This window comes from Diadema setosum, chromosome 18, assembly GCF_964275005.1.
Source record: "Diadema setosum chromosome 18, eeDiaSeto1, whole genome shotgun sequence".
Lineage (NCBI taxonomy): Eukaryota > Metazoa > Echinodermata > Echinoidea > Diadematoida > Diadematidae > Diadema > Diadema setosum.
The window spans coordinates 19,778,842-19,803,712 of NC_092702.1; the positions used below are offsets into that span (position 1 = coordinate 19,778,842).

The 24,871-nt window shown below is 38.4% G+C and overlaps 1 protein-coding gene across 1 annotated transcript in view; it reads left to right on the forward strand.

Annotated features, from left to right (window-relative positions):
* The first annotated feature begins 1,700 nt into the window (after nucleotides 1-1,700).
* Nucleotides 1,701-24,871, forward strand: part of LOC140241561 (attractin-like protein 1) — a 116,959-nt gene continuing 93,788 nt past the window's right edge. Inside the window, 3 exon segments of the mRNA XM_072321298.1 lie at nucleotides 1,701-1,960; nucleotides 6,285-6,371; nucleotides 9,482-9,595. Of these exon segments, the coding sequence (XP_072177399.1) occupies nucleotides 1,701-1,960; nucleotides 6,285-6,371; nucleotides 9,482-9,595 (461 nt within the window).

Below are 24,871 nucleotides of genomic sequence, written 5' to 3' on the forward strand. Positions count from 1 at the left end.
AGAAATAAGTTTTCGTTTCCTTGTTTCTCTTTACATTCTCAAATAAAACCATTGTGATGAAACTGTAGAGGGAGCATAAGAATTTTCTATCAACTCAAACTTTAAATGACATAGGGAGTAAGCCGCAAAGGTGATAAAATTGACATATCTAATTTTTTAATCAAGGTATTTAAGAATTCATGAGGCAAATTCAAGAACCAAATATTATTTAAATTTGTGTTAATTTGGAATGACCATCTCCACCACTCTCATGTCTTTTGAATATGGATTTCACGGAAGATTATCCCCTTTCCTCCATTATTCTTTTCTTTGGAGGGTTACAAAGACATTATCAGATCATAGATTGAGTTTTGCAAATTAATTTGCATTTTTATTGTGTTGAATTTGTCATCTGTTCTCATTGTTATGTGGGAGAGCACATACGCATTAATAACAACTTGTCAATTTTTGCAATTTTTACTCTTGTACCTTGAAAGAGAAAAACGAATGTGTTCACTCATGCGTAAAGTTTCCCTTTTTATTGACCTACTATATATAGCCCATTAAATTACCTTTCACATGGTAAAATAAACCATTAATATCACTGAAATAACACTATGAGAAAGATGAACTTGAAAAAGTGTTTACTTTCTTTTTTTTTTTTTTTTTTTTTGCTGAATGTACATTCAGTTGCACAGATGGTAAATTTACTCGCCATCATGCTTGTTTGGCGTGAGTCCACACGCATTTGAACTACAAAATTTGCGTAACCCATAATCTACTATCATAAAGTGTAACGTCAGTATACTTTAGTGAAATCATACCAAACTTTTCATAATCTCATGTTTGCCCCCGAATGTTTCAACTCTGATGATATCATAATTTCTTTGCAATAGCTCAAAACAATCGTGTTTATTTTTTAAAGGGGATGACCTCCATACAGAGACTTTCCCCCTTTGCTCAGAAAGTCTTTTCGCAATAGCCCTAACGTACTTTTTCTCCCGTTTTCATTTCCTTTTATTGCTCGATCCTGTAAAAAATGAAATTGATTACGCAGACGGCAAGATTTTGAACAAGTAGTATGTATACTAGTACTGTAATACCAAAAATAAAGGATCGTACGGGATTGATTATATTTTCACAAGCGAGACAGGCGCGTCTTCCGCGCGTAATGTGGAAGCGGCGGTATGGTACCTGTAAGAGTTCTGTGGGCGGTACTACGAAGCCATGCTAGGAAGCCGTGCCGAGGCCGTAAACCTGCCTCGTCGTCACCACCACCGCGACGAGACCGTGACGTATAGAACCTCTTTGGACGTGGTACGGAGTGGCGACTCGCACTGCGTGCGCTCTTTCGCCTCCCGTAAATGACTCGGGACATCGCGCACTTCGTCGCGCACTCGCGCGAACGATCGTATTTTTGGCTGAGGTGTATGTACGTGTACTACCGTAGTCCTGTGTGGTGTAACAATGCACTGGATCTCGAGATAGTGACTGAAGACACCGCAGATTGCATGTGTGTCTATACCAGCTAGTACAGTACAGTGTGTGCGATCATTATTTTGTATACATAACCAATTAGAAACAAGGAAACGTTGCTGTTCCTCGACCTGCATTGATTGCGATCATACGTGCTGGCTCTGGAAACGACCGACCTTAGCGGGAAAGAATGGAGATATCTTGTAAATTGGAATCTGGATCTTAATACTGCTGTCGTAGTGAAAATGACGGACTCTCAAGTATTCAGCTTTCTGTACGCGAAAAGCAAATTCAGGATGGGCAATTGCCTGTGGCGGATCCCACATTTAAATGTGTGTGTGGTTGTTTTATGTGCACTGCTGACGTTACTACATATACCGCAATACGTAATGGCTTGTCGAACTGATGCTGACTGTGGAGCAGACGGCACTTGTGATGCCGGCGAGTGCGTGTGTTCGCCGGGGTGGCGGGGCGACCAGTGTGAACATTGTCATGGAAGAACTAGGTAATTGTTCTCCAACACTAGGGCAATGATGATTTCTTTTGCTTTAAAATTTATTTGGTACCCTGGAAGCTGCAACATTGTGGGAGAGTGGTCGTGGTGAAGCAGAATCTACGAAACTGCTCACATCACAACTTCAATGAAGAGTGACCTAACAATGTAACATGTGGTGAATAGTGGCAAACTGAAGCCCATCCAATGAAAAGGCTGCAAGAAATTAATAAATGTTAACTTTTTCACTGTTATGAAGGTCATGTTGCTCAATATTATCTAACCGGCTATCCTGGGTTTTAGGGGTCTAAATTATTTTGGGCTTCTAACTTCAGCACAGGCATAGATACGGACTATGGAAAGCCAAATAGGATTAGGGTTAGGGTTATAGGGTTAGGGTTAGGGTTTTAAGGTTAGGGTTAGGGTTATGGTGAAACCATTTTGGCTTTCCATATTCCGTATCTATGCCTGTGCTGAAGTTAGCAGTCCAAAATAATTTAGACCCCTAAAACCCAGGATAGCCATCTAACCTTTAAAGTTCATGAAGGAAAGGTTGCTACAACTAAATTGTATGGTACATAGGCCTAATTATGTGTCGGTTCCTGTAGGCCCTACTAAACTTTGGACTAGTGCAAAAAGGATATGTAGCCTGTCTAGAGTTCTAACATTAGAGTCTAACGTTTCTATGAGTAGACTCCAGGCTATTGTAATGTCAATGAGTAGCTGAATGTCGTCAGTCAAATTTTGGACTGCTTATTTTGTAAAATTATCTAGTCTTCAGAAGTATTTTAAGCATTATCATGAGAAATTACCTCACTTATTTATTACGTGAGCGTGCACGTACTTCCGTGTAAAGTGAATGGAGCCCAGGTGGTGTGATTGTAGACAGAAAGATCAGTCTGTCCAGAGGAGTCTTATTTTTTTTTTTTTTTTGACGTTATCACTCTCCTCTGGAGACGGCGTATAGAAGGGGATCCGTGAAGCCAGATGCAGTCTCGGCTCCATAGAAATATCTATCCCCAACGACCAGATACAGACCGATCTTTCGGTCAAGTGTGATCGATGCGATGTGACACACGCAATAAACAGATTGTGTCTAATGAGCAAAGTGAATGAGTGAGATATTTTTTCACGATATTGCTGTATTTTACATGATGACTTTTAAAATCTAGATGGTCTACTTGGTGGCAGCAAAAGTTGAGTCCTTATTTTGTTTTTTGCTCAGCAAGACCTCTTTACATGTTTGTCCCCCCTCTATTGTATTAACTGCCCAACCACCTGCCAAATGTGCATGTCTGCATTCACAATGCAGCCATATTCATGCCATACTCTTTTGCTATTCAGGCCTACATGTTAAAGCTTACGTTGAAAACAATTACGGTACAACTAATACAAGTATTACAAGTACATTGTATTACAAGGGTATGTATTGATATTGTATGAATTATTCTGCACATTGCACACAGCCCAGATGTTTGCTTTGTATATCTTCGCGTGTTTTTTTTTAATGATTTTATGTAGATTTGTGATAAATTCCACGTTAGATACAGTAGTCCCGATTATTCACGAGCATCGGTTGAGCCCCTCTGGTGTATTGGAGTGGCCTAGGCAGCGTGGACAGCCAATCACGGCCCCACCTTGCTGAGAAGCCTGCTCAAGGCACCAAGCCGGGCTGGCCAGAAAATATGATCGTCGATTGGGCAGCTCGAACTGAGGCCAGTGAGGGAGACTTATTTTATATAATAGATCATTTTTTTTTTTTATTATTTTTAATAAAATGAAAATAATATAGGGTAAAATTTGAAATTTAAAGTAATATAAACAAATAAAGATTTGGCGTAAATATTCTTAGGGACTGATAGACACCAAATGAATTCAAATAACAACAACAACGGTAGGATATTGTGTAGTGGTAGGCCTACATGTATGTATATATATATAGCAAAATTTGTGGGGGAGGACGTATTGAAATCTCCAGCTACATTCAGGTATTATTTCCAATTTCAACAAAAATGCCTTATGTTACAGTATGTATACAGTAAAACATTGATCTAGTTATATATATGTACAAGTACATTAGGTTCTATACCAGTTCAATCGAAAGTAAATTTTACATCGAAATAAATGAAGTTCATACAATTTTACATTTTACAATGTACAAGGTTGCATTTACAGTTTGTACACTGTGACGTATACAGCTGTACTGAAACAAAGTTGGAAAAGTGGTTGGGGCAGCTAAAAAGCAAGACTTGTATATACATTGCAGTCCCCTCATGTATATTTTATACAACCATGAAAGAACAAATAAAGGCAAATTGCTCATTTAAAAAAAAAAAAAAATACAAAACTGATAAATGAACATATGACAAGGTAATGTACAACTTTAAAACATTTACAGTGGAAAAGTTGAAATTAAAAACTCATGTATGTGTACAGGAGCTAGAGGGTAACTTGCTACTTTTCACTATATTTAAATACAGCAGAACTTTAAAGGGAAAGTTGAGATGATTTAATGTAATGTAATGTAGTACATAAATGTTGACAGCTCCATACAGATTTGTGGAATTGTGGTCCTTGAGCAGAGAAAGCAACACTCTGAAAACCCTAATCAAATTTCCCCTGAGCAAGGATGATGACATAGAGGCTCACATAGTTCAGAAATGTAACATTTACTGCTTGCTTAACGAGTGCACCTGTGTAGAATCTATAGGATGCATGCTTGCTTTTTTTTTTGTTCTCCTTTGTTCTGAGCCCCCACTCATGCATTCTTGGGGTGACACTGCCATGTCATCATCCCTGTTCATTGTGATTTGTTATGAATTTTGAAAACATTCTTATTCCTCGTCCAGTCACTATAGATTCTAAAACTCTGAAAGTTTCGAAAGTCTGAAAATCATCTTGAGGTCCCTTTGATGTAGTATTTCAATCTGTCGAGCAGGTATGATTGACATGAAAGTTTAATTTAAATATACTGTATAGTAAGAGCAAGGAGGTTGGAGAAAGTATGAATTACTCTGAGAATTATATGCTTTTTTACAACTTGGTTTCTCTGTATTGATCTCTTTTAAACCAATACTATACCATCCCTTTAACGTATCATGTCAGCAATGAGTCAAGGGAATGTGTAGGCCCTACTTTTTTTCAAGAAATGAAAATTTTGTGGAATTCCATATATTTTCTTTGGTTTTACACATGTGACATTATACACTGTAGTCTTCTCATCCAGCATTGACCGTGCAGAGACTTTTGAACACATCCGATTTTCCTCAAACTTTCACCGCCGTATTCTGCTAGTATCGCTGCATTCACCCAATCCACGTGTGTAGGTGAACTTGTCCTCTAAGATGTAAATTAAAAGCAGAATGTACACCAGTGTACATACTGTAACTATACGTAAAATGTATACATATTAAGTGCATGTTTGTACAGATTCTTGGAAGTTGTGAGTATCAAAGTAAACTGTCCCTGTGATTTACTTAAATTCTATATGTACCCTGTTCAATGTTTACAAGTTGGTGTACACTCTATGCTGTGTACTTGAAGTTTAATTTGAAATCTTAAGCAGTTATCATCAGTAGCGTGTCATGTACTACACTGCAAATTATAAAATCCCTGTAGATATTGTAATGAGACGATTCATACAATGCATTAATGTCCTGCTTGCGTCCTGCTTTCCAACAAATTTATGGACAATGTATTACAACAGCTTTTTTGTTTGTTTGTTTGTTTTCCATTATGTGTAAGATGCATCACTTTTTATGTACCAGTAGTAACTAGTCTTTTTAATACATTGATATGTAAACAGCACAGTGTACAATATATTGTACATCACATGTACTGCAGATCCGGATCCGATCCTGTATGTATGCCGTACATGTATGGAGTATACTTTGATAGTTGGTACTGATGTAGGCACTGCATCAGAGGATGAACTGAATCTTAAGTTGTCATGCTATTTTCTGTGCACAGCACCCATGCTCTAGTCTAGACAACTGCTGTCAACAATAATTGTCCATGCTCATTTCATATTCATGATATCACAACACTGCATTTCTAGCTTCTTGTGGTTTAATTACATATTTACATATACGTATATTTACATAATGCTATATTTTATTTCAATGTCATACTTCTTTTCTTCTTTTTTTTCCGGATCAATGCGCTTAGAAACATCAGAATTAAGCGCTATATAAATGTTATTCATTATCATTTTTATCATTTAAAAAAAAAAAGTACACTAGTGAGTGACTTGAACTTGAATACTTTGTACTTTTTTTAACTCATTTTCAGACCTCACTCAGTGCTTCATTTTGTTTTGTGCACTTTTCTCTTTCAGATTGCAAGACAGCTCAGGATATATAATTGAAGCGATAGAAGATTATCAAGTTAAAACAAAGTGTACATGGCTCATTGATGGGGGAAGGTAAGTGTGAGAGAGTTTTAAGACATACCATTGTTATGTCGTGTGTTCCAGAAAGCTGTGCATGTACAAGTTATTGTATGAAGGTGTGTTACCGCACATTTTGGTAAATTTACCAAAATGTGCAGGACATTGACGGCACATTTTGGTAACTTTCTGCTCCTCCATAATCATCACAAAAACAAATTGTAAGTGCAGTTGGTTTTTGTCCCCACCGAATGAGTTCAGCAGTCTAAAGGCTGTGTCACACCTTTCCCGGGAAAGCTACTCGGGCTTGTTGCGAGTAAGGTTTTCCCAGCAGTCACGCAGGAAAATTATCTCGCCTGTAGTTGCCCGGAGCTGCGCACGCAAGTCCGACTTATCCGCAGCCAAATTTTGAGCAGCACCTCGCAGGCAACTCCCACGCAGGTACTTCGCAGTCCCCGTATGCGGTCAGCGCGGCCAAGATAATGACATTCTGTCATTTCTGTTGGACTTTTGCCATTCCTTCAGATGAATTTCTGAGTTGTCAGCCCCAACGCGCCTGGCACGCAGGTCACACAGAATACCCGTAAGAAGAACATAAGTAACACGCATCCAGCAAGTCAGACACATATGCACAACTCGCGCAAATCCTTGTCCGCCCTTCAGAAATATTGTCCGGTATGCTGGAAAATCCTCAGACGCAACAAGCCCGCGTAGCTTGCCGGGAAAGGTGTGACAAGGCCTTAACATGGTTACGGGTAAAAAGGATTTGCGTGCGCACCTCCGGGTGACTATGAGTGAGATACGTGCTAGGTACTGTTACGTGCAGGTTATCTGCGGGACCTCTGGGTAGTAAAAATTGTTCTTCGCAAGTCGCATGCAAGGCTTGCCCGGAAAGATGTGACACGGCCTGTAAGGCCGTGTCACACCTTTCCGGACAAGCTACGCGGGCTTGTTGCGAGTAGGGATTTTTTCAGCACGCAGGAAAAAATTTTTTCTGCGGGCGGACAAGAATGTTTATAAGTTTCGCACTTGTGTCTTATTTGCTAGACGCGTGCTACTTACCTTCTACTTGTGTGTATTCTGTTTGACCTGCATGAGAACTTTGAAACCGATCCGTTTTCTGTAACGAGTGACTTACGGGTACTGCGAAGTACCTGCGTTGGAGTTGTCTTCAAGGTGCTGCCGGTAAGGGTCTCCTACTGGTGTTCTGCGTGTACCCCCGCAACTCACTCGGAACATATTTTGAACATGCCCAAGGCCTTGTCACACCGTATCTGGGGATCGAAGTTTGACTTGCGGGGAAGCAAATTTGCTACCTGGAGCTCTCCGCAGTTGGTCTGCACCTGACAGTACCTAGCGCGTATCTTGCCTGTATTTGCCTGGAGGTGCGCACGCAAGTCCGATTTACCCGCAGCTAAGTTTACAACATGACCAAAACTTTTTCCGGGTGAGTCGTGGGAATTGCCCGCAGAGGTACACGCAGAACGCCAGTAGGAGGCCCTTAGCGGTAGCACCTCGCAGGCAACTCCCACGCATGCATTTCGCAGTCCCCGTCTGCGGCCAAATCAATTATAGATATTCTGTGGTACTTCTGCCATTCCTTCAGAGGAATTCCTTCACTGAGTTGTCAGCCCCACGCACCTGGCACGCAGGTCACACAGCATACCCACACGAAAAGCAATCGCAATAGCTTATTCGAGCCTTCAGCTCGGGTGAGCTAAATGAGTATCTCGCCTAGCTGTCTTTACTGCTGCAGCAGGACCATATCACCTTAACTCCTTGACCGTATTATATATCTCAAGCCCACCCATGAACCATGGGTTTTTAGTTCAGTTACCAAAATGTGCAGATTGTCCAAAATGTGCAGGCAAATACACTTTTAACTGCACATTTTGGTAAATTACCAAAATGTGCAGTTACCAAAATGTGCCGTCTCATAGTGACGGCACATTATGGTAACTTGCACATTTTGGTAATTTACCAAAATGTGCCAATTTACCAAAATGTGCCATAACAAGGTGGGAAAAATGCTAGTGCTACCTGACGGACTGAAATCCATTTGTAGTGAGTGTCTTGCACACAAGTAAACTTCAGGTGATGAGTATATTTTTCGGTGTGTTCGCTTCCTCAAAGAAGTACTTAGTACCTGTTCGTGTCAGATAATGTGAGGTGGTAACAATGGCATTTTTTCCAAGGAAATATTGTTAATTATAAAGATCAATACAGACTCATCTTAATGGTAAAACTGTTTCCAGAAGGGCTCAATATTCATCCTCCACTGTTTGGAATTTGCTTGCAATATATCAAAAGGGTGTACCAAGAAACGTGGGGCTGACCAGATTTACCAGGATAGTGTTTTGGAGTATTTTGAGATGAAAAAATGGAATGTCGTAGGGCCCATCTTTTATTGTAGTATACTAGACAGTTAAATTCCTGAAGTGTCCTTCCCATTTTGATGGTAATGGATGAGCAGAACGTTATTTAGTGAGGGATCATGGCCTTGCAGTAGTACTTTTGTTTCCAAACAAGCTGCAATCAATTCACTCCTTGCCAAAGATGGATGGATACTGCTGTAGTCCTATTTGTAATCAGCTATAAAACATTACACAATAACCATGATTGGGTACATTGTGAGACTGCAAGACTTCAGGCATACCTTTTGACTATAATATTTCACATTTTCATTGTACCAACTGAAATACCCAACTGAAATTGTGTTATAACGATCATTTCACACATTTCTTATGAATAGGTCACGGTGTCCATTTTAGAACAAAAATTGACAGTTACAGCACGCATTATGGAAATGTGTGTTTTACCTTAACTACCAGGGAGTATACACTAACAGCAATATAAAAAAGTTGTGTAAAATATGGCTGCTTAGATGATGTAGATTGACATCACACATTGCAAGTGATAAGGATTTTATTTAGTGCATAAAGTACAGTAGTTGGTATCTTTAAAGAGATTAGGATGCTGTGAAAAGTACATACCGGTATGTACATTTAGCACTGTATTCCAGGAGTATGGATTTTATCACATTTATAAATTCCCATGAAAAACTACACAGATTACATTGCTTCACCACTTCAATCTTTCTTCATGTACATATCATATTTTTTTCTTTCTCTCTTTCTGTATTACAGGCCTGGTGCAACAATTCGTTTTATTCCTGTTGACTTTGGGACAGAGTGCAGCTGGGATTATCTCTATATTTATGATGGTGACTCAATCTATTCTCCACTAGTAGCCAGTCTAAAGTAAGTTGGACTCACCATTGGCAGTCATGTATCAACATGCATGACACCTCTTTACCTGATATGCTTTAAATGAAGAAGTGGCCTAGAATGTACATAGAATAACTGACAATAAATCTCTTTGAACATTGATTGATAACATGCTTCTTTTTTGTAATTTGTACATGTGTGCCTTGCACCTCTACGTGAATATCTAGAGCTCATGAACACTGACAGATTCCTCAAACTAATTTGAAACCAACATCATAATGACCTCTTTGACACATTAATTTTTTTTTTCTGACAAATCTTAAAATGAAAGCACTCCACTATCACAGTCATGTGCCTATGTACTTTAATAGAGGTCCTGTACATATATGTAGGTAACAGTTTTCTGTTCTTTTTTTTTTTTAATTTTAAGCTTTAGTGTCTATGTTTTCGAGTGTGTGGTGTTTTTGGGGTTTTTTTTAAGCACACGGTTTTCAGCTGGTTTTTGTAATAATGCTATGGTTGATGACTACGTCCTATGTTAAATGTTCTTGGGTTATTTCAAATTCAGTCTTCAGTCAATCAATCAAACATTATAACTGCTTGAAGACATATTTTCAAGGCTACTCCATAACCTTACAAGGGTCAGTAAATTTAGCTTGTGTGATAGTAGTACATTGCATGTCAACTGATTACAGGATAACAGGTTATTATTAAAGCATTACCCTTCTTTCCCCCCCCCCCCCCATCATATAACAACAAAGTCTCATTTCTTACCCTTCTTTAATATCTACTACTTTACAAACTGGCAGGGTCTTCTGTTGCATTCTTTCACTTATAAAAAAAAATCCTGTACAGAGCATTAAGATTCTTTATTTCAGATCATGAGTTTGACACTGATGTTGACATCAGAAACATAATATTCCTGCTAACATCCCAAACTTGCAAGCCATTCTGCTATCTGAAGCAAGCAAGGACCCGCCAGGCACACTCACACACATGTTCAAACTTTTTGTCCCGATGGCAGAGGAGTGTAAGAAAGGTGTAATCTGTTACAGTCTGATATGTTCCAAGTCTCTGGTGAGTCGAACAGGTGGAAAAATACTGTCTGTAGATCATTACAATAAGAGAGCAGTAGCACTGAGAATAGGTTCTGCCCCTAAGTCATCCCGAGTAGAAAATCATCTACTATGATCCTTCCCGGGAAGCAAAGGCCTCAGCGTCCGTCTCATAATGGGTGGTCATTATCATTGACAAATATTCTCAAAATGTGCCTTGCTTTGCTGCGTTGCCTATACAAATGTCATTTTATGTTCGGGGATCATGCTGTGGGTCGTTGTCTTCTCTTTAATATTTGAGCTACATTTGATCATTGAGTTGTGTTATGAAGTCACACAATCCATTCCGAAACATAAAGCCCTCTGTTGAAAAGTGTAGTGAAAGTTTAATGACGTTACATGTGCAGTCATGATTTCAGGCTTAATTCAATATCATTTGGGAAGCGGCATTTTGAGGCAGGTAGCATCTCCTGAAAGAAGAAAAAGGAACAGATGTATTTTATAAGAAAACTTGAGGCTTTTGTTCAGTTTTGAAAGATTGGTTCACAGAAATTACTGCAGAAGTGGATACCGTAAAGTTCCGTGTATAAGACGCACTATTTTTTCCTCGTAAAACATAGAAAATCGGGGGTGCGTCTTATACACGGGTACAGTCGAATCACAGAAAAAAATTCTGTCACGTACACCCAATTTTATAAGGTCAATTTGGGACCATGTATGCCCATTGACGTTCGGAGGATAAGCAATCACTATGACTTAGGATAAATGAGTGATCTTTCAATCTGGACACACACAACAGCTGTAAATACGGGATAAACTTACATCGGCCTTATGTAGTAACGATGTATCAATCTGGCCATAGACAACAGCTGTAGCTACCGATGTGCCTGTATATCACTGTCTACCAAGCTACCAACAGCCAACCTAGTAGCTGAAATACGCGATGTACAGGTATCATTACTAAATTACCGATATCGTAAAACTTATCAATGTATAGTATGTAGTATCAATATGGCCATAGACAAAAGCTGTAAAATACGGAGTAGGATCGACACTATGTCACTGTAATGTGAACGATGTGTGAAGCATGCATGCTTATCCATGGCTTTCGTTTGCTCTTCACGAGGCCAGGATAGCATAGCTAGCTACTTATACATAGCTAGCTAGCTAGCAAGCCTTTTGCAAAGGCAGCAGCTGCAGCAACAAAGAGGCTATCGCAATGGACTCGCGTGCATACAGCGATCGGATCGGAGCGTGCTTGCCCGTTGCGCACTGTGTGTGCAAGTCCATTGCTCTCTCTGTGCGTGTGCTGAAATTATAGTGAGCTGCCTTTTGCAAAAGGCTCGCACTGTGCATACAAGCATGGTACAAGAGACACACATGTTACTGGTAATCCCTCTGGGCGAAACAACAGTGAGTGTAATTACCGTACGCACCGTACGTCTCGCCGTACGTCTCGCCGTACGATCCCTCTGCTACACTTGTTGATGTTTTTCTTATTTTTCGTAATGAACCTTCCTGTCTGACATGCGTCAATATGCGAGACACCCTATGTATGATAGCAAAGATCGTACTGTACACTCATGAGTACGATGATACATTGAAAGGTGAAACAATAGCAAGTGAGTACCGAGACAAGTCTCGCATTTTGCATCTTCCATATTTTGCCAATGTCCGATGAATACCGTTTACAGAAAGTATAAAAGGAAACGAAAAATAGAGCAAATAAATTCTGCATTCTAGGGAAATTTTGAGCTGAAATAATGTGTATGACACACGCAATATTTGCGTGGAAATTTTCATGTTTTTTTTTTTTTATTTTAGGTCCGAAAGTAGGGGTGTGTCTTATACACGGGTGCGTCTTATACACGGAACTTTACGGTACTTGTGTGTGAGTAATTTTTCACAGTCTGCTGAGTAATGTGAATTTCATGTGTTTTTAATTCTGCAGAATCAAGACACTGCAAATATAGTGGTACATACAATTGTACATGTATAACAAACAAAAATATTTGCATGCTTTTAGTTTTGCACTAATTTCTGGTTGTGCAAAATGTGTGAAAATGTCCACTTTTACAGTACTTATGTAACATAGATCTACAAGTGTTGATCACTGAGTTTAATGTATGACAAACATTTCATTGAGATTAATCAACTATATGCAAATGCACAAACTTGGAAAAATTTCACATTCTTTTAACAACATAATCACTTGAACACTTTGTTTCCCAAGTTTGTTGGCCATTAAAGTTTGTCTGTGTTCACAGTATACTTTATCCAGTTAAGGAAGTGGTAAGCAAAAGCTACGTGTATATACACAACAAAGCTATTCAGTCACCAACAGTTGAAGACTAGTGGCGTATGAAAATATGCATTGTCCGTGTGCTTGTTTGCCTTTATAGAGAAGGTACAGTATGTCAACAGTGCCTGATGCGTTTTGACATTTTCTGTCTATTCAGTATTGCATGCCATGCTGTACCAGTCGCCAGTCAGTGGAGTGACTTAGGATGTAGTTCCCCGAACAACCACACTCAAATGATCAAAGATTTGCGTACAGTAGAATGGGTTGGGCATTGCTTTTGCATCTAAGAGGACATTTACAAAGACTGCCAGCTGTATTGAATCTGTGCCTACGCATAGTGTTCAGTCTGTGCTATCTGAATACCCATTGTACAGGTGTACCTTTCAAATATCCTTTGATATTAAGGTTTGACTTCCAATGTGTAAAGAAGTTGGTACCTCTTTTAATTTTAAAATTTTGAGGTGAGTTCACCACACCCTAGGTTTGATAGCAAAACCTGCCTGTGTTTGTACATTGTCATTTACAAAGTGTATTACTACAATTTTACATTGTTTTATATTTGTTAATCTTCAGACATGATGTTCAAACTAATCTTTATTTTTATCCATTGGTACAACAAACACTCAGACATGGACACATAAGATAATTCTCAAATTCAGATACAGTCAAACCTGTCTACAGTGGCTACCAAAGGGAGATGAAAAAATGGCTATTATAGACCGTTTCAACTTCGATGGCCTATTCACCTACCGCCGCTAGCGGCGCTATAACGGCCGCCATAACTGGGGGCCAACGGGGGGCTCCCAGCGAGCTAGCTACCCAGCGAGTTGCACTTGCAGCTAGCAGCCCTTTGCCTGCGTACCCATCGCGCATAGTTAGCCGGGCGCGGCCGCATGCGCCGGCGGCGGCCGCTGGGTCGGCGACCGCCGCGCTAAATTTGTGATTGTTTTACTCACTGTGGAAAAGTCATTCAGCGGCATTTAATGCCTTTCTTTTGGACAAATTGAGTAATTCAGACATATCGATCTAAAATTAATGAAAGCTTCAAAGGATCAGAAAAAAAAAAACACATATTGTGCAGTTGTTTGGGTGCACAAAATAAAATAACAGGCGAAAAAACGGAAACGGAAGCTGCACGTCAGTGTGTGAAATTCAGACACTACTGACGCATGGTGAATATAATATACACTTAAGTGAAACACAGCGGTATAAAAAATGCGCAGATTTTTGAAACAAACTTTGGCCTATGCCTAATAGATTCTCTTGATTAGGCTAAATCACTGCATATTCATATTCGTGAAATAAATTTGTTCATTTTAGAAGACAGATGGTTCAGATCAAAGATTTTGAGAATTAATTAAATATAGGCCTATATATATATATATATAAATTATATATATATATATATATATATATATATATATATATATATAAATTATATATATATATATATATATATATATATATATATATATATATATATATATATATATATCAAATGCTTGGTGCAATACTTACAAAAGTTAGAATACACTTCCTGGCTACTAGTATACTACATTGTATATGACAAACATTTTAAAGCCTACACTACAGCCAAATGTATGTTTCAAGATGTGTAAAAAAAAAAAATCTTATATTGTAAATTTTTACTTCTTTACTAAGCGTTCAGCATTAAATTGACCATTGGGCCTGGAACTCTTGAATTTGAATTAATTTTTGATAAAGTGATACCTATAGATATTAAACTGCCATGAATGGTGGCAAACATCCGTTTCATAAGCATAATTCATGAAAGTTTGATTTGAAAATCACTTTTGTAGATTATAATTTTAGGCGTTAGCGCGATGTTAAATGTAAGGTTACTTAGACCTTAAACAGTAGAATGTTTGGTTGTTGACATCAGGCGACGTAAATTAACTTCTTAAGTTTGTACGGCTTAGAAACGCCTAGATTTGCCTTCAGTTTGGTTTACTTAGTTAGACTTGCCGGAAGTTAGTGACAACCGAAAATGATATAGGATGTAGCTAACGTTAGAGGGTTCTAGGTAGAAGTCAATAGGTCTAGACGGGTCTAGATCTAGTCTGGACTGTTGCCTAGAATTCTAGACAAGATCTAAAAAACGTTAGACAGACTTTACCCCACTGGTCCGAGAAAAGGCAAAAGCCTAAAAAGGTTTAAGTTAACTGATCTTATTAGTTGCTTTGATAGCGCCATATCTACTATCTAGCTCAAAACTGATTCATTATTTGTATTTAATTATATCAGTTAACTGCTCAACAGTCTAGGCTTACTATCTAGACGTCTGTCTCCGCCTAGCCATAGTTCTCCCCAGGTGTTTTTTATCCTCTTACACAAATGTGAATATAGATCTAATGTTAAGGGGCTTACACGCGAGTACCTATACCCAGGTCATCGCAAAAGAAAGTAGAGTCTAACGACAAGTAACGTGTTACAATTCCACTCACGGATCGTACCGATATTTACCTTGTTTTGGCTACAGCCGTATATGCCATCTACCCATTCGCTCATAGCCGGTATAAGTTGTTTAATTTTATTAATTAGCTAACGAAAAAAAAAAAAGTAGACGTTAGAGTTGTCACAAATCCAGATGCGTCGATCGCTGCCAGCGCCAGAGATAGCTAGCTGGCCGGCTGGCGCCGGGTGGTAAAAGCACTGGCTGCCGCTGGCACCCTTGCCACGCACGCACGGTGCTTGCCGACCCGGCCTGGTTGGCCCCCAGTAATGGCGTCGCCTTAAGAGGGCGCACTTCCATGAACAGTCACTTGAATCGGTCTATAGACAGATGGCTGCTGTAGACTGGATCTTTTCTCTCACGGATTTTTTCTTTTTTAAAATTATTATTTTTAGTGGCTGTGATATGGCAGATGGCTGTTATATTGCAGACTCTATATAGACTCTATGTATCAACATATTGCTTACCATTTGCATATGAAAGAAAAACCCAGCTGTAGTGCTTCAAAATATTTCTAAAATGTGAATTAGAGATAGAAACATACAATTTTATTCATCATAATCAATGTTAATTATTTTTAAATATAAAAATGTGAACAATAGATATGATAATACTGTTTCTAGACTAAACTGTCTACAGTTATGGTTTATTGAGAAAAATACTTATATCTCCTTATATCTTAGGCTTTATTGCGATCATGTTTTGTGGTACAACAGACTTACTCATATGCATCAAATGTGATATCTTGAACATTTTTTTAAGTCACTGCTCCCAAAGGTAAACTGGACCTTTAACATCCATACCACAGTGGATATGTTGCTGATAAATCCAATGCTGTTTTAACCCGTTGAGGACGAGTTCCAAGTATACTTTTTTTTTATAAAAAAAAAAAATCGCGCCCCCATATGATCGGTGCATGAAGTAGTTCTCTACGTTGCAAACTGTGCGGACGTAAAAATAGCCCAGTACGCGTAGTGAAAAGCTCAGGCGACGCAAGCTAAAAATAGATCGACTTGACGCGTGCTTCTGCGCACGCTCAGAACATGTTTTTTCCCTCTGAACGTCCGCGCGTCTAAAATCTAAAGCTCCCTAGTATGAATGAGGGTAAGAACATAACACAGTAGAATGGCGTCAGAGAATGACTTCCTTCATGGCAGCCACAATTTTGGGAATGAAATCTGTAGAAATGATCAGTAGGTTGACTCATTCAGTGTGCAGCCATCTTCTGACACGATCACTGCTATTGCCGTGCATCTTATGTTTAATAAATGCACTTAGATGTGACAGCCACATCCTGAGATGTGGCTAACTGTCACATCCTGAGGTGTACTTAAAACAATATAATTATGGCCTCATTACATCTGATGCCCTCTTTTTTTCCAGGCCAGGATTGGATGGGATTTGCCAGGTAGCATCTCTGGTGTAGATTTGGAAACTTTTTGTCAAAATAGGCAATAACAGTACACACTTTTAAGAAATTGTATGAAATATAGTATTATGAAGCTTGGTTCTAAAATGAAGAAAGCTCTGTAATGGCTAGCCAAAAAAAAAAAAAAAAAAAGAGTAACAATTTAGCCATGTAGTCTGAAAAAGCATACAATATACAAGTACATGTAATTCTATACATGCAAGCCAACAAGCGTTTATTCTCTGACAAGTGACTGTGTTAAACAATTCACAATCGATAGTGAGTGTCATCTTTCAGTCACCTGCACTGATACAAAAGCATATCACATGACTATGCTGTACATTTAATGTTGGGAGAGCTATCAGATGTTGTCATTGTAGGGCAGTAGAAACTCATTAGAGTGAAGACTTCTTATTCATAATGTCTGAAGTGTGAAATAGAATATCAGTTATCAATTTTGCTGAATGAATAATGCTAGTTCACTGTATGTTTATACCAGGGCAAAACTGAAATACAGTGTATTCACATACAGTATGATGATGTGTTGGACATCTAGAATGTATATCAATATGCAGACTGCTCTTTGCCATGTGCAGCACTCAGTAAGTTGAGGTACTGAGTTTGAAGCGCCTACACTGTAGGTACATGTATACTCTTGTAGGCCTACATAAAATAAATGAAATTTATTAGAGCAGGATGGATGCCTGTGGAACAGTTCTTCCTCAGATTAACGTTGGACTCAGTATATGGATTTGTATGTGGAAAGTCACTGTCTGACTAGAATATAAAGCCAGATCAAAAGTGCAATATCACTGGCCTATGGATAACCACAACCAATGTATGGTACAAACTGTATCCACTATGTTATGTACTGTACCTCTAACTCAGATCTGCATTGCATTTCCACTTTCAGAGTACAGCTCTACTGTAATTAACATTTTGCCTTCCCCTTCCCATCAGTTCTGTGTTTTGATTTCTGGGAGATGGAGAAAGGTGGGGGGGGGGGGATGTGGAGGGAGGGAGAGGGGAGGCGGAGAGTTGGTGAATGAAGATATCCGGGATATAGGAGCAATCATGACAAAATGTAGACCGGAGGCTACCAAGCTCCCTTGGCTTCTGTTGGTCAAGCCCTTCTTATTGGCATTGCCCCTCATACATATCCAATCATAAATATTGGTTTCCTCCTCCGATGTGTGTGCCATATACCATTCTACAGTACTACTATACAATATGTACAATATGTGCTGATGATTGCCAGGGAAGGCATGGTGATGTGTGTATTGTAGGGAGTGCAGTTTGTCATGGCCAGCATGGCTTGGATATAAGGGCACGAAGGCTGCTGGATTGACTGCTGAATTTCAGTATGGGATGAGTCACTTATGATTTGATTTGCATATTACACACAGTTCCCGCACTTCACATCTAAAATTGCCTCTCCCCACCTCTCCCTCCATTGTTGATGCTCGCAGGTGCTGCTAAAATCAACATGTGCCATGACTGAGATTATACACGTTACGTATTGCAAGCTGGAAAAGAGAAGACAGCAAAGTGGGGCAGAGATTACTTTTTGGTTACAATCTCCAGCACTGGTTCATCAACATTGTAGCATCCAAATATAAATTTATCTTTACCTTGACCACATTTGAATTAGAAAAATTTTACCAAAATTTGTGGACAAATTGAATGAATTCTGGTTCACATCATGTCCCAAACATGATTATTTCATTGTAGTGATCACTATTTCCTTGTTCCTCTCCAGAGTTTCTTCAGGATCTTTGATATAGACTGTTCAGCTTGTACCATGCAAGGTACAAAACTGTATATGACACTCGAGGGAGAATTCGGTCTTGTATTCATTTAAAATTGATTTGTTGTTGTAGATATTCCTCTTCTCTGCTAAAGCTACAGCTGTATGGCAAATGTGGCACTTTTGTCTTCTTTCAAAGCTCCAGCATATTCTTATGTTCTGGAAACTGCATGTTCAATTTGCTTGTTATATGTGACCGCGCATCACAAAACGAACAAAAAGTCGCACGCAGTGATTTTGTGTGAGGACTGGAAATAGGTGAAATGGGTCAATTTAGCAAATCTTGAGTTTTTCATATTTTCTGAAAGAGCAAGTCTTCGTCTACATTTTGTTAAAGTTTGTTATAAAACAAACATGAAACTGTGTTTTGAGCAGTTTTTCTCAACTACTTTATTGTTGAACAGTGTGATAATATGATTCTTACAGAGTCCCCTTTTCATTTCTTAAAAATCCTGTACACACTCTTCATTTTCATAATAACGTTTGAAAGGATAATGCTACTGCTTTGAAAGTTGTCATTAATCATGGACAAAATGTCTTGAAAAAGCATGCCTAATTTCAGCTTAATCTGATAATCCCTTCATTATTATTGCTCTGGTGGTTAACACCCTGTTTTTTGTCCCTTTCATCACACAGCTATTGTGGCTTGGAAAAGACTCTACTTCAGAGCCTCTTTTCTCAGTTCACACTTTTCCAGAGTGTGTGCTTTCTTTCCAGCATTCTATAGATTAGGAGAGTCCATTTGAATTGAGTTTAAATACATCATTTTAAAGCTTAGAGTCTGCTCTTTTAGAATCTGTCCTTAACTAAAAATCCATGTCTGGTGACTTATTGTTTGTTTTGTGGTGCAGGGTCATTTATATTAATGGAATCTCTTCTAGAATGTGGATTTCTGCCTCTAAACTTAGGCATTTAATGATACCGACTCATCCCATGATACTGTACTATTGTGTAGATTTGTTTGACATTTAGTTCAGTGTCATGTGTATATGAATTGAGCAGCTGGTGGCATTCAATGTGACAGTTAGTCCTTTAAAAAACAAAGAGAAATATGAAAATTAGATTGAATGTGCCAACAGGATGTTAAAAAGCAAGGTTAACATATACCTGTAGACCTATAAACCTCTTCCTTGCATCAGATAATTACATACTGTCCTAACCAATTTTGTCAGTGTTGAAATTATATTCATTATTCATTATTCATATTCATGCCCAACTGAGTTAAATTTGGCATGAGGTTAACATGTGCCATGCATTTCAGTAACGCCTTGCCGTAATTACATGTATTACACTGTGTGATGAATGATTAATCATTCGTAATCAGTGACAATCTCTTGACGCGCTGTTTTTGATTGGTCCTTATGGATTTGCAATTGACTGCTTGTTCTTTTGAGTTGGACCGTGATGAAGGACATGTTGTACTGGGTGCAAATTAACGACTCCTCATCAACAATTTATAGGATATTCAACAGTATACATCGTATGCATACATACAGGTACATGGTTGTAAAGACAAAGTTACCTGTGTAATTTCAGAGGTATGAACAGCTCAGGCCACCTACATGTACTTGTAGGAGGTGGTGTGATGTGATGTCAAGACAGGTTTTTGCCATTTGAGTAGCCCTGAACGAAACTCTCCAGGGACTCGCATGAACTGGAAATATAAGCTATTCATAGCAAGTTTGATATTTTGCGAATTAGGACTTCCAGACAACTTTGAGTGGAATGGAGTACAGCTAATATTGCCAGGCATGTACAAGTGTAATATTTGTGTACTGTGTAACAGCACAAAATGTGCATGTCACATTCATGGGGGGATCAGAGTTAGTATTTTTTGCATGTTCTTATATTTGTGTGGCGCTCCGACAAAATGAGTCATAAGTCGCACGGGGACTTTTCCCGTAATGAGCCGAAAATGAAGGGGAAGCACTACTCGGGTCGAAAATTTTTTATGACGGATTTTGATTCCTTGACGTTTTATCTATTTGTTCAGAAAATTTCAGCGTGTAAAAATGAGGACAAGTGTCCCAAATCACAGTTTTTCTGAGACAATTTTTTTCGGTTACATTTTTTTTCGAACGCTCGCCTCTGCGCTGCGTTTCGCACCTATTGTTCTTGCCCGATTGAGACTCCGCCTCCGTTGCTAGGGCGTATGCTAATGAAGCATTGCTCTTGACCCCATTGAAGACAAAACAAAGCATGGTGCGCGCGGCGGCGTCGGCGGCGGCGAGGGCTTAATTACGCAATAACAGTGAGCTGACCAAGGCTATCGATTGCATGACCAGCGAGTTGCGTTTGATACATGCACCACATTTCATGAAGTGGTGATTGATGTGACGCACAAATGGCGCTGAAAAAAATTCTAACGAATGATCACGCAAAATTTATGATACTTTATCAATGAGCTAATACATGATCACATATCGAACTTGAAACCTCTCTCTATGTGTGTGTGTACTTTTACAACTTTTATTGGCCTCATTAATGAATTCATTCAAATAATTATGTATAACTGTCGTTCCCTGGTATGTGACTTGCTGTTTAAAGTTCATCTTTGGAGATATAGCATGGCATAAGTTGTCAATTATTCTCGTCTTTATAAAGTCGACAATTCGCATGATAATTTAAGCCAAATGTGTGTAATGCGTAATTTTATTTCCCCGGTTAATAAAACTTATTGCCCTATTTTCTTATGATGGTTTGGGCCGCAACGGCATGAAGAGAAATCGGACGACAAACATTATCAATGCCCAAATAGCTCGTGTTCCCTTTGGAGGATATTCTGACTCTTGTCATTTGTGTATTAGAAGTAGGACCTATGAGAAAGTGACAGAAAGCTATGTCGCTACTCAAAAGTGTTTTTCTTCATTTTTTTTAAAATCAGAATGTGTGTAATGATAGTTGTTTGTCGTGTCTTACGTGTAGCTGACATGTGAGAGGTCAAATCTGCAAAGAATTTGGCTAACAGCTTTGCGAAGTAGCAGCGCTAATTGCCTATTGAATTGTGTATTCTGAGGAATTCCGAATGAAAGAACTCGGACGACACTGTTCACGCCTTGTATCCGAGTAAACCCGGCATCAACGAAGCCTTGAACAATGAAAGGTAACTTCCTGCTATCACGGGGTGGATAATCACGCAACCAGTACAATTCTTTTTTTCGCTATTGATAGCAGAATTAGTGACGTAACGGAGCGACAGTGTTGGAGGATCGGCATTATGTCTGCTAATTTGTAAAAGATTTTTTTCAGTCCCCTTTTGTGTTCAGAACCACAGCCAGGGACGCCAACTTACTTTATCTCCTACAAGCTATCGTTACTATCTTAAAGGAGACCTCCGGATGATTTTCAGATTTTTACATTTGAACAACTATAAATTAGTTATACAGAGGACAGAGTTTCAGAATTTGTGATGATTGGGATGAAAAACTAGAATATTTTCAAAATTTAGAACAAATTGCAATGAACAAGGATGATGACATGGCAGAGTCACCATAAGAATGCATGAGTTGGGGCTCAAGGAAGCAGAACAAAAGAAGAAAGCATGCATAGATTATACACAGGTGAACTCGCAAGCAAGCGGTATTGTAATGGAATTACACTGCTGCATTTCTGAAATATGTGAACCTCCTATGTCATCATCCTTGTTCAGTGTAATTTGTTTAAGGTTTTTCAAAGTATTGTTTCTCTGCTCAAGAACCACAGTAAATTCCACAAATCTATACATGGAGTTGTCGATTTATGTACTACATGATGTGAAATTATGAAAATCGTCTGGAATATCCCTTTAAAACGTGAATTTTATGAAAGGTTGAAAGTGATCGCGGAATCAGTTCTTCTGCGTGACACAAGGCTTTTATAATAGCATACCAAGCTTAAATCGTTTACCTGTATAGAAAGGGCGGGAATACACACTTATCGCAATCATCCGGATTTGAGAGTGATACACTCTACTATTTTTCTTCATCTTTCCCCCGACAAAGACCATGGTAATTCAAAACAAACAAGCAAACAAACAAACAAACAGACAAACAAGCAGTTGCATTATATCAGAACGCACAGAATTATTGTGGTTCATGCATAGGTCATCTTTTGATGTATAGTAGTCATTTGTTGTCGTTTTTATAGAGTGTCCTAATAAATGCCTTTAGCGAAAACCCAACATAACTTTTATCAAGGAGGGAAGGGAACTTAAATTTAAATATAACATAGTTTATAGAAATCAGACATGTAAATAAGGCAGTCATATACATCCGCATGGCCGATTGTAATCTCTTACTTTGACTATTAAACATGATCGCCTGCATTTACGTGCTTTTTCTAATTTCTTGAACTTTGCCTCATTTTCTCTTTTTTCTTTAAAGAATTGCTCGCAACGTTTAAAAATCGTAACGCAGTCCGCTTTCCCACAATTAAATGTTCCATTTGATTCGTCACTTATTGTTGGTCGGGTGATGACAAATGTTGGAAACTCGAGCGATGGTACATGGCATTTTTTGTTGGTTTTCGTCTCATTGCTCAAATGAATTTTGACTACGATTACAGAGGTATCATCTACGAGACTTATCTGATGGTTTTTAATACAGAAATGATCATCAATCAGCAAGGATTAATCAACAAGTCATGAATTCACTTTACCCATCATGTCTAATCGAACTACGACATTGTTGAGGTAACCGCGCCTTTTTATTTTCATAGTTCAAACTCATTCTTGGCATAATCCAAACAAATAATTCTTTACATAATTTCTCAAAATGCTCAAAAGATGGCCATAGTCAAAACTTTCTACAAGGATTGCACACGGCAATCTTTACTGGCCTAAACAAGTTTTCTAGAGCTATCAGTTCCCCCTATGACGATGATTTCGTTTGCGTTTCGAACTTGTACCGAACTACTTTCGAAACAGCTATTTCCTTTATGGGTCGATTAATGAACCAGTCTTTTGAATTCATAACCAACATTCGTAATCGTAACCATACAGTACCATAATACTGTCAATAACAGTTGGAAAATGTAAATGCTATATTATAGCATGAAATAAATGAGTAACGATTATCTTCATACATTCTAATTCCTAAGTGATGCCGCTGCGATAATGACACATGGTTTGACTACTGCTTCAAGCAAATAAAAGGAAAAAGGAATGGGATATACTTCTAATGATGATACCACCCCGTACAATGCATTCCACTGTATTTGGTAACATTTGGTTACGTTTCTGTGCGCTTTACGTACGGAAAATAAAAGGCAGATTGATTCCATTAACATGCTAACACACAACGCATTCAAAATGTTTTTTGAAATACACCGTGTACAATGTAATGTTTTAGTATACGTTTTGAAACTTTGAATTTGCGAGTCCTTTGTAAAGTTATAAGGGTTGTTACATTATCAAGCAAAAATTAAAGTATATAGAGATTCGGATTTGCTCAGAAGACTAAAAATGCTTTATATGGCGATCGCTCGCAACAGAGACAATCCGTTTCAGTAGATATATACAATGTAATTCTGTTTTCATAAAATGAAAGAGAAACGTAAAGAAGACAACTTTTTAACTTCATTTAGCTTTCTCACCAATTAAACTTGATTTGATCTGCCACGCATGATATCGCTGTATGTTCTATTAATTCTATCAAATTATTTGATTGGCGTGCTTGTTTTTTATGCGGACTATTACAGGTAAGTATAGTCACTAATTCATTGAAGTTCATAATATTTGTACGATTATGGCGTGTTAGTTGTTTTGTATTTTCATTTTTATGATAATATCACGTGTGTATCTGATTCTGACCACGAAAATATGGCGACTATCTAAATGCGGAGTATGTACTGTAAAACTAATGTCTCCTGCCAGTATAGACAAACTAATTTCTAGTCTATCCCCGCTTGAAATGGAATCTAAAAAAAAAAAAAAACAAAAAAAAAAACGAAGTTCGACTTTCAGCAGATTTCAACCGTTTTGTATAGTGCCTGATACAATAATGATTGTATCTCATGGAAGAAAACTAGTCTCCTTGCCTGAATTTTAGCTGCTTCCTTTTCAAGCTTGCGGGAAAGAAATAGCTGAACATCAATCGCAATCATAAGGAGAGGCACATCCTTAAAAATAAACACAGGAGTACTGAGACATACTACTAAATAAAAACGGGCCTTTTATCACTATTGACAACACATGACATTGAAATGTTTGTTTGTTTGTTTGTTTGTTTGTTTTGTTTTGTTTTGTTTTTTTTTGGGGGGGGGTAATACAATTGATTATTCTGAAGG